General features: G+C 42.5%; 1 protein-coding gene across 1 annotated transcript in view; it reads right to left on the bottom strand.

Moving 5' to 3' along the window:
• Window positions 1-11,581, bottom strand: part of LOC143123310 (putative cytochrome P450 120) — a 44,824-nt gene that overhangs the window by 32,500 nt on the left and 743 nt on the right. The window contains exons 2-8 of the mRNA XM_076284611.1: window positions 9,954-10,031; window positions 7,882-7,966; window positions 6,747-6,782; window positions 5,642-5,781; window positions 4,203-4,326; window positions 3,397-3,541; window positions 2,974-3,084 (exon numbers count right to left, since the gene is read on the bottom strand). Coding sequence (XP_076140726.1) covers window positions 2,974-3,084; window positions 3,397-3,541; window positions 4,203-4,326; window positions 5,642-5,781; window positions 6,747-6,782; window positions 7,882-7,966; window positions 9,954-10,031 — 719 coding nt within the window. The remainder of the gene's footprint in view (window positions 1-2,973; window positions 3,085-3,396; window positions 3,542-4,202; window positions 4,327-5,641; window positions 5,782-6,746; window positions 6,783-7,881; window positions 7,967-9,953; window positions 10,032-11,581) is intronic.

Here is an 11,581-nt window from a genome sequence, read left to right as displayed (position 1 = left end):
CACACACACACACAGTCTCTTCTGTCCCCCCAGAAGACCCCTGGTGACCTCGGTGGGTTAATCTTCCACCCCTGTAGCCTAAACATGAGATGCTGGACATGCCCGCTCACTCTTCCTGTTCCGCTCCTGGAGGGAGGATTACTCACGCATATCCGATGGCCAAGAGCCTTTAACTGGGTGCCTTAATTATATGTGTGTGTGTGTGTGTGTGCGTGTGTGCTAGTGTGTGTGTGTGTGTGTGTGTGCACATGTGTGTCCATATGTGTGTGAATGCCTGCGTACGTGTTTGTGAAACTTTTCTGTCTTTTTCCACCCTGACATGTCCACCCGATGTAATTAGGACACCAGGTGAGGAGACGCTCGGACGGATGTGGGATGCTGGGAAAGCGATGACGTGGGTGAGCATTCCTGACCCTGTTTCTGCCGCAGACCGCATCACCAGCGAGCAACTAATTACCGCCTGGCCAGGGTTTACACATCACCATTGATTTCTGATAGCTATGCAAAGGGTACAAAGAGAACGACTGCAACCGAAATAGAAAGAGAAAAACGATAGATAAATAGATGGAGGGAGAAGAGGGAGAGAAACAGAGGGGTAGCACAGTAAAAGTCTTTCCTATCAAGAAAGTATAAAAGGAAAAAAGATAAATGGAAGAGGCAGAGTGGGAGAGAGAGAGAGAAACAGAGAGAAAGAAAGGGAGAAAGAAAGGGGCAGCACAGTGAAAGTCTCCCCTAGCAAGAAACCATTTCTAATTAACAATGCACCATTCGAATGTCTTTTTCTCTCAGTTGCACTCTGTCCGTAAACAAAATGCCCTCTGGCTTTCACACGGCGTGCTGACCAGTTGGTCCAGCGATAGCTCACAGTGGCAATAACAGGCTGCTCCTGAGTCACCCAAACAAGTGAGTCCACACAGCACCAGCAGCGACAGCAGCACCAGCAGCGGCAGCAGCGGCGGGGGCCATGCTACACCCTGACCGTGGGAGAGGAGGCGCGGGCCGTCATACATGTTCCAAGAAATCGGCCTCTATGGGTCTCTTTCATGGACCGCTCATGTGATCCGAGGTTATAATGTCTGTGAAAAAGGAACATTTAAAAATAGCAAGTTTCAAGAGCACACATTGGCTCTATTTTTAATTGGAAGCCCCCCAGTGCTAAAATGTTGTTTAGCTTCTATTTTTTGTCTGTGTGGCTTTGAGGATAATCAGCAACAACATGGTTATTGATCGCTTTGTGGCAATATTTGTTGTTGTTACACCATGGCAACGGTAAGGTCAAAGCAGTGGCATGCCAGCAGGTCAAGCAAGGCAAAGGCGTCCATTTAGGTCACAGGAAACACAAGACCTGAATAGATGTTATTCCAGCACAGAAAAAAATGTGGATCAGAGGAGCTGCTAAATGACCTAATGTAAAATTATGCGATGAAATGCAGAAGTTAGTAACACAGAGATCTTTAAAACAGACATGGAATCTGCCCTTGTGCCCTGCAAAAGAGATTAATTTGGAATGAAAACATCAAAAACTACAGTCTTCCTTCAGTTTATTTCTACAGTGCTTCTGCTACGTTAGAACTTTCTGATGAATGATTGATACAGAGCTTTTCCCTTCATCTTACTGTGTGTCACTGTGTGCACTTTTGGCCCATGATCGTTCAACATTTAGAAAACACTTCTAAGAACTATCACAGAACTATCACCACTAAGACTATGAAAAGTGTACTGCGCACAGCTTGCTGTGTCTAACTCTTCGGGCCCTTTAATGCCCCCTTCTCTACAAACCCACTCCATCACTCTGGCAGCTCACATGCACTGCTACCCATAAGGAACTCTTTCATTAAATACACAGCCCTCTCACCTGTTGCCTCTGATTAATCACAGCACTTGTAATTAGATTTTTCCTGGGTCACCCACCACGCCGAGCCGAAAGTATTAGATCCCAAAGTCTGAACACGAAGCTTTTTAACGGGTGTTTAAAATGGCTGTAAGTGGAGCAGGTCCCTCGGGCCGGTCTGGTCTACGGTAGTGGTAATCATCAGTGGACAGGAGTGATTGGGAGTGGATGTGTGATGAGTGAAGTGGAGGGTGTAATCAAAACAGAAAACCGCCAGCATTAAAAAGACCAGCATCCGTTATTTTTGATGGCAGTAATGACTTCATTATGGTGTTCTGGCTTTAGGTTTACAAAATTGCTTGTGCATATTTGAATGAATCTATTTTAAATTCACTGTCTCTTTCTGAGAAAGTCTCTCCTTCACATGTGGAGGTGACGTCATACAAATTGCACTGCTTTGACAGTAACAGAAAGCTGGTTGAAAAACTATAGCCTACGCCTACGAACTAGTGAGTCAAGTCTGTCTTGAGCTGCAAATTACTTTATTTGATGTCATTGTAATATGCACACTGATGGCTAACACACATGCAGTGTGATTCCAATCCTACACACTATGGTACACCAAGAGGGATTAACAGTACATTATGGTGAATGGCAATAACCCAATACCTTCTACAGAGGCTTTGTATGATGCCCCCTGCACTGGCAAAAACAAAAAAGATGGCCGCAGCGGTAGCATTAGCCACTACTTTTTCCACCATGGTGCAGTGGCGCACCGAGTAAGAGGAAGTTAATCAATCAGCCGGGAATCAATGACCCACATGAGCCATTGCATAAAGAGGGATTAGGTCAGTGAAAGGGCTATGGGGAGCGGAGAATCAAAACAAAGATTTTCCTCCAATAACAGAGAGGTGGATGCAAGCGTGGGCGAGTCAGTCAGCCAGAGAGAGAGAGAAAGAGAGAAAACAACAAGTCTCTCGAGTCATTATGTAATTTGTCTCTGTCAAAAAGCTAATTTTAGCATGGCTTACAGTAGTCGAATGAATAAAAGCTCTCATTCAAAAAAAATATAGACTTTGACACTAAGTCAATATAAGGGCACTGGTAATGGGAATCCATCTTGAACAGCACAGGGAACAAACCTGACTCGCTATCCGTCTTCCACCAATAAAAGGAGGCCACAGCCTCTGCACCTCCAGCAGCACCTGGTCCAGGTACCTTGGATCTTGCCTGGCTCGTTCACGCACCTCTTCCTGAAAGAGACCAATGAATGAGTTCATTAACTAAGCACAGGGCTTATTCTAAAGGGTTTATTCTACTGCTATGGTGGTACGTCCTTAATGAGGAATGATGATCTATGATGAACCTTAATGAGGAATACTGCACTTCTGTACTTTATAATCATTACGATAATAAATACTGATATATATGATCTGTGAGAAAACAAATGGTCTCCGATGAAACTCTGATGCTAACACGTGCTCTGGCGCTAATGAAACCAGTGAGCGGTGTCCAGATGGACTATGGCAGCGCTTGGCGGAGAGGGCGGAGAGGATAGCGGTCACCTGGCCGGGCCCACACAGGGCCAGTGTGAAGGAGGTGAGCAGTGAGGCCAGCGCTTTGGGGATGAGGGCCGAGATGAACAGCAGCAGATGCTGAGAGGCACAGCTGGCATCTGGCAGAGGGAGAGCCCGCAGACAGCCCACAAACCTGCAGGGGGAGACATGGAGAGATGAAAAGGTTAAGTAGATAAGAACTGTAAATATACTTTTATATATATATATAGATAGATAGATAGATAGATAGATAGATAGATAGATAGATAGATAGATAGATAGACAGAAATATAGATAGACGTAACATACATACAAGCAATGCAGTACACACACACAGACAAACACACATACTGTGTGTATGTTAATTAAAACATTTGGAAAAGGGATGATTAGATAATCACAGAGATATTAATGAGTGCCATCCATTCAGTAAACAATAGGACTCTTGACCAAGACTTGCACCTGAGGGAGCAGAGGACCAATAGGGACTTTGAGAGGGTTATTGCATTATAACCTTCACTATGAACCATTGCACTGTTTGTATTTATTGTCTGCCTGTTCCATCAAGGATCAGTACATTTCCTAAAGTAGATTATGGCCCATGTGTATAAACTAATAAGAAGGGCATTATGCCAGACGAGCTGACTATATCAGAGTATCTCAGATTAATAATAGGATTCTTTTTCTTTCCTTGCCCTGCCTCTGTCTGCCCTCTATATCTGTCTCTCTCTGGCTGCCTGTCTGTCTCTCTACCTCTCGTTCTCCCTCGCTCTCTCTTTCCCTCCCTCCTGTTCAGATATCAAATCATTCCTCACCCCTCTTGCTCCAGCTCCAGCTTCTCTTTGATGATCTCCATGAGCTTGTCTCTGGCTTCCAGGGCCGTGCTGAAGCCGGAGGACCACAGGGGCACCTTAATGTTCACGGGAGCGGATATGATCCCTGTGGAAAGCAGAGATTGTTTGAAGGGGGGAGAGAGAGAGAGAGAGAGAAAGAGTGTGTGTGAGAGAGAGAAAGAGAGATGTATCTCGGATGCATATGTTTGCCATATCTTGTTTGCTATGCATTCTGTATGTAAACCTTGTGTGTGTGAGAGAGAGAGAGAAAGAGAGAGTGTGTGTGAGAGAGAAAGAGAGATGTATCTCGGATGCATATCTATGTTTGACATATCTTGTTTGCTATGCATTTTGTATGTAAACCTATGTGTTTAAATGTTCTGCTTTGCCAGTGCTATAACTATCTGTCATGCCAATAAATCTCACTTTAATTGAATTTAATTAAGTGAGCGAGGGAGAGAAAGAGGAAGAGAGAGAGAGAGAGAGAAAGAGAGGAAGGAGTGACAGACAGTCATATCATCTGCTCATCTCCTCCACAACTCAGCACTAGAGAGGCCTGGGCTGAGCCCGTGTGGTGACTGCATGAGAGCAGATTGTATTACCGGCCGCATCCGCCCTGTCTGCGTAGCCACCGCAGCGCTAATGTCCGATTCCTGCTCATTAGATCACAGGCTGCAACGTGAGAGTCCGACTGCCACAGACAGGTGCATGAAACACAACCTCTGTCCTTGTGTTTCAGTCCATACGCATTACCATGGCCGTTAGAATTACCAACACAGAGACTGGACTTTGACCAGAAAAGGGAGATAGCCAACTGCCAAATAGCCACTTATGTGGAGGGACAGTGCAGGGGATTGAAATAACAACAGGCAAATGCTTCTTCTATTTCTTCATTTTAATTCCAACTGAACTGTCTGGATTGACTGTTGTTGCACTCAATTGGATGACCCCTACAATGAGCACATCATCATCTTTTTAATAATTTACATTTTCACAAAGATTTCATGTTTCATGTCTCATCATCATCCCTAAGCGTCCCCTGGTCTGTTGCAGTAGCTGTTGTGTGCGTAACTATCCAGTACTTACACAGGTATGATAGGTAATAGGCTACGGGCACTGGAGTGGTTATCATTCAGGTGGGCAGGCTGTGCCATCCTCTAATCCTGTGTTGTAGGTAAGCTCTTTTATGTGGGACTGGACACTCTGACCCAGCTGAGGCTGGCTGACTCATTCACTCAGTCACACAGCACATATTTAACACACTCACTCACTTTGTCACTCACCCACTTACACATACACACTCATTAGCTCACTCTTTCACTTGCTTACACACACACACACACACACACACACACAGGCATACACATACTCATTAAGTCACTCTTTCACTTGCTTACACACACACACACACACACACTCACCGTGCCAGTGAAGGGTGCAGAGTTGAGTGATCTCCTCGAACACTTCAGGCGTCTCCTCCGCCTTGACGTTCAGGAACAGGCCCAGCACCAGCTCCGAGCCCAGCCTCTTGAATATGGGGTAGACTGACTGGGGCTCTGCACTGAAGCACACCACATACAGCACATGAGCTGCCGATACCAGGGGTCCTCAAACTTGTTGGTGCCAAGAAAGTTTTCCTCATAATCATAACCAATTATTAAGCATATCTTTACTACCATTTGTACACTAAGATGTCATTTGTATTCTCTGGAGTTGTGGCCAGGCTTGCAATCCTGTGTTTACTGGAAGGTGTGTAACTTGGTAACTTGGTTCACAATGTTGTGTTTTTCTGACCGTAGAAACATGTACCGGTAACATGTTTTTTGTCAACTTTGGATTTTGCATCACTTGACGATGTGGACTGACTTAAACATTTCTCCATGTTCATCCTCTAGCTAACTAGCAAATAAGCCAAGCCAAGCAGCAGTTTGAATTGTTCATCATGACCTGTGTGAGTGATTCAAATGATTTATAACAGACTGACATGATTTGTCATAATCATACCACAGTTAAATGTTAATGTATGTGGGAGCACAGACACAATATGTTTGTGTCATTGGTGCAAAAGGTCATCATCTGTAGATATGATTTTTTAAATGATAAAATACAACTTTATAATTTAAAGCAAATTATTTTGTGGACACCCAGGCTATGGGTTGCAGACCCCCACTTTGAAACCCACTGGCCTATACCACTACCACTGTTATGATGGTGATTTGGAGTATTTAGAGAACATCAAACTTTTCTGTTAGGTGTCTTATTATTTATTATACACTTATTATTGATTGTTCTATTTCTTTAAAGACAATAATTATTTGTTCTGCTTGCTCTGTTACCTAAAACACAGTAAATAGGATTTGTTTGATACATTGCTTTTGTAAACACATCATCACTGTTTGGCCGATTCCATCTGAAACCTCGCCAGCTCCTAAAATACAAGATTCTGATAACGTATCACAGGTATCGAGTTTATAATGGTGAGCGTGAAACCGCATGTTCAGCAGTGATCCACCCTCCAGTTCTCACCTTGAGGAAAGGTCCTTCAGGCTGCGTTCACAAACACTGCACCGGAAAAACAAACAGACAAGCAGCCTTTACATAACACCTGATTATGTCTCAGTCTCTACACACACACACACACACACACACACACACACTGCAAACTCACATGGGGATTAGCACAGATGTCAGTGTTACCGCAGAGAAAAAAAATTTTGTCTAGCACAATGGCTGCGGAACATGACGTATCTTGCCAGTTTCGCTTACTGTAATATTACAGTACCGCTTATCAAAACATGGTGTAAGGCTACAGCACCCCTTATTAAAGAAGAATAAACCTGGAAGCAGAGAAGCTGTTCATTCCATTTAAGCCAAGTTAAGGAAATGATTCAACGTATGGCTTCCCTCTGATTGACAGCCTTAGTTAAGCCATGATTAATAAGGCCAGCAGTGATGTTATAAGAATGCATTGACCCCCATTAGACAAGAACAGGGAGGATTCATTAGGCCACTAGGTACAGCCATGACATCATGTTTACTCATCAGTAGGACATACATATAGAAAGAACATATCACTCTACACGCCTGTGCTACTAAGGGTTTATCCTTCAACAAAGACACGCTGTTCTGGTAGTCATCTCTTTACCGTAATTCCCACAGCCCATTAGGCTTCCAAATAGGTTATATTGTATGGGTGCACTATTTTGTATTTAGTATTGTGTATTGCATATACACTTATATAATGCATAAGGCAATTGCAAATACTAACAATGTCTAGCGAGTCTTTAAGTATAAGCTTGACAATAGTGAAGTGGACCTTCTGTGTACTCCTCACTAGTTTGCCATGTTCTACAGGCCTGATATTGCAGGCCTGAACTGTGAACAAGATAATCTGCTTATTCGCTGTGATTTTGTCTTTTGAGCATGCAAGCCTGGGTAAAGAGTTATCTGCACATAACAGGATTTTTAAACATGCACGGAAATATATATGATGTTCCTTATGTCTTGTCTTGAGGCATTTCATTTTGTGTGTTGCAATAACACTGCTGATTACTTCTTTAGGCATCAGGTAAGCCGTCTCTTGTTGATGAGCTGAGCTTGTTGTTTGGCCCTCTGGGCCCACAAATGGTCTGGTGGCCTGACGAGGTGGCACGTTCATTACCTTTTAATGTAATCAGAGCTGGAAGCCAGGCACTTCCCCGTGAACAGATTCATGAGAGACAGCCGAAGCAGACTGGCTTCTTCCCCTGAGTGAGTGGCAGAGATTAAAGAGATCATTAACAACCCGCTCGTGAACCGGCCAGATAAACTGATTGATAGATTGCGGCCCCATGGAAAATTCTGGGTTAATAAAAGATTTGGTCATAATTGAGTTTGTGGTTTGAGCAATATGAATGATGGTATCACATTTTTTCCTCAAAGACAGTGATGTTATAGATGTGATGGTTTTATTGCTGGGTGACAGACTATGAAATGTTGAGAGCTTGCTATAGCAGGCTCTGACTCTATTGCCTGTGTGATACCCCCCTCTAGTGGTAACATGAAACACTGTCTTTCGGTGCTCTGAGGAAACTCTCCCCTACGTCTGGGCATATCAGGGCAAAATAACATGCAATGCAAATAACCTGACAGGGCAAAAAAAATCTATTTAAAGAGGGCAGCACCTCATTTTAGGCCTAGAGTATATGGCATATACATACATATATATTAGTATGAATTGCTTTTATAAATGCAATCTTGGTCAATATAAGTTGGCCTTTCATGAACACATGACACTGTCATGACACATGAACCCTGGTGTGCTTGTGGTGATATGCAGTCTTTGGTGCACGCCAAAACATGGTGTCTAGTCTGATATGCAAAAAATGTTGGTCTCATCAGACCAAAGAACCTCCTTCTTTGACAAAGAACCTCTTTCTTTGACCTATCTTTGGGCAAACTCTAGACAAGATTTAATATGACCTTTGCCACACTCCCATAAAGGTTTGACTGGTGAAGAACCCGGGCAGTATTGTTGTATGCAGAGTCTCTCCCATCTCAGCTGCTGAAGCTACATGTAACTCCTTCAGAGTTGTAATAAGTGCCTTGGTGGCTTTTCCTACCAGTTCGATGATATCCCTTGGGCAATTCCCTACATTCAGCTCAAAAGTTGACCTAAGTAATTTGTCCAAAAAAATACTAATCACATCAGTATTTTCTATTTTATTTTGTTACATTTTATGAAACAGTAGGCCTATTTGTAGTTTGTAACAAAATAGTTTATATATATAAAATGATGTATTTGTGCCCACTTTTGCCTTATATTCCTTAATGATAAGATTTCATTGAACTCCAGAGGATGTTCAATGACTTGAACATTTTTTGTATCCATCCCTTGACTTTTCAATAACATTTTCTCAGAGTTTCTTAGAGGGTTATTTTGTCTTCATGGTCTAACTGTAGCCAGGAATACTGATTTTACATTACATATTTTTAATTAATTGACATTACTTTGTATAATTCTTTAAATTAAAGACAGTTTTTTTGCAAATCCTAGTAAAAAAAGCTGAATTATATTGATCCTAGTCAAAAAAAGCTGAATTACAGTATAGTGCAAGCGGAAAGTTTTCAGACACTGTTTCAGACTTATCTTAAAATGGATTCAATTATTATTTGTTTCTCATCAATCTACACACAATCCTCCAATACTCCACAAAAATAGGCGTTTAGGGTGTTTTGTGAATTTATGAAGCACACTTAACACTAGTATTGCAGCATTGGCGCATCCATTTACCATCCAAAAAACACCAACAAACACAGACTGATGGTGCACACTGACCCAACTGGTGTTAGCTGAACTTTGTTGCCGTTTGTTGGGGCAGTCGGCAAGCACCTTTACAGATATTACACAACAGGTGGTACAATAATAATGCAATTTCCTTGTTGCAACAGCCAACCACATGTGGAAAGTTTAATCATCTTCCTGGACCAACAGGTTTCCATATCCCAGTTATGTAATAATATCTAGAAGTAAATATGCAGATAATGTTTATAATGTAGGATTTAGTACTTGTGCTTTTTTATACTTGTGTATACTCTGGTGAGAACCCATGCTACAGAAAAAGCTTCAGTGTGATAACCAATCTTGTCTGTCTGTAAAAGTATCCTCATCACAGAAAGGCAAATCATTTCCTGTAACAGATGTTGCCCTGGTAATAACATTTTGGGTAGACTATGGCTGGAAAAAGATCTCACCATTGGTCGTAACAATGTTGTCTCCATACATGTAAGTCATGACATCAGTGGGGTCTTTCAGGAACACAGATGATTTATCTGGTTGAAAAACATAAGACAAACTGTTAGATCTTGAAATAAACTATCATATCCTAACCTAAACTTTGTTTCCTGCTCTCATCTTGTCTCCATCTTTTCTCAGCTTTCTGTCATACAAGGAGGGTGACCATGCCACTACTTCAAGACTCAGTCTTGAGTCCAGTCTTGGTGAAATGTTGTTGATTTTATTTATGTTCAACAGCCAATCAAATGACACCCCTCCCCTCTGTGCTACTGAAAAGAACTGTGTTGATTTGCTGGGATTGTTTATAGTTTGGTCTGAGCCACAGCTTCCCATTTACAGTGCAGAGAACCTGACTGGCATGACAACATTCACTGAACTTGAGAAAGAATGCGTAGATTTTACAACAGAAGGCAAGCATAGTCTTGCAACACAACATCTACACATCTGCGGACCCAAGGTGATCCCTCATCTCAGCTCATCTGCAGGAGTCATAGACATATACACTAGATGTCGCCTTGACTACTGCTGTTCATTGGAACGAATGCGTCAATCGAGACGCCATCTTGCTTCAGTGATCCACTCCTCTATAATGCATTAGCGTCAATCTGGGCAAAGATCTAGCGAAAATAAAATCACCATAAATCGTCAAAATCTCAAGCAATTATCTAGTTTTTTGGGTTGTTCCAACTGACAGGCATGTATTTATGGTTGAGTCTAGAGAAAACTAAGCTTAAGACGATCATAAAGATACATTTTACCCGTCTAGCCCCATAGACTCCCATTCATTCTGCACTAGCTAGCGGCGGCCCCTAGAGGAACAATGAGTAAACTGCAACCAGGTTCGATACAATGAAAGTAAACAGGCTCTTCTAGACAGGCTCTGGTTGAGGCCACATACCCCTCGTCTCGTTTACTCATGTAAGTTGTAATCTCACCAGAAGTTGCTGTAGATCTGTAGAACATTTACCTCTGCTACTACATAGGCTACGCCAGTCGTTACTTTTATAATCATGGGTCAGTGCCATGGGCAAACGAGATGTAGCTGAATTCATAAATGACAAAGCCATGAGAAAGGTGATTTTCTTACGTTTCAACAACAAAGAAGCCGATCTGCCATCATTGTGAGAAGTTCCCAAATTTGTCGCTAATCGCTAAAAAGGTTTTCTATCGCTGGGGATGGCCAAACGTCGCTAAATAGGTAACGCTGACAATACAGGAGAACTAGTTTAGCGCTTCAGATCCCTGTACAAAGATGGCGGCGGTGTTGACGCATGCTGAGAAGCAGAAGGCGACATCTAGTGTATATATCTATGTGCAGGAGTGACTTCCCATATCCACACCCAACACAAGAGGATGGCTGAGAAAGAGAGGAAGTTATGATCTTTTAAATAGATGAAGTTCCTCTGTGCTAGAAAATTTTACATATTTTAAAGCACTGACTACTTCGTCCTTTGTAGCCTGAACTGAATATTATGGGGGGTCAATTAATTCGCAAAGCCTCAGGCAGTGGGTCATGGGTATTCTGTCTCGTGACAATAAAGCCTGACAGTCTCTAATCCAGCGAGGAACAGTGAAGTCCCACTTT

This window comes from Alosa pseudoharengus, unplaced genomic scaffold (assembly GCF_046254945.1).
Source record: "Alosa pseudoharengus isolate Yale_2024_CS ecotype anadromous, Long Island Sound unplaced genomic scaffold, YU_APseudo_1.1 YU_APseudo_1.1_scf_14, whole genome shotgun sequence".
Classification (NCBI taxonomy): domain Eukaryota; kingdom Metazoa; phylum Chordata; class Actinopteri; order Clupeiformes; family Clupeidae; genus Alosa; species Alosa pseudoharengus.
Note: the sequence above shows the minus strand (reverse complement) of the source record. Positions and strands in the feature narration are given on the sequence as shown.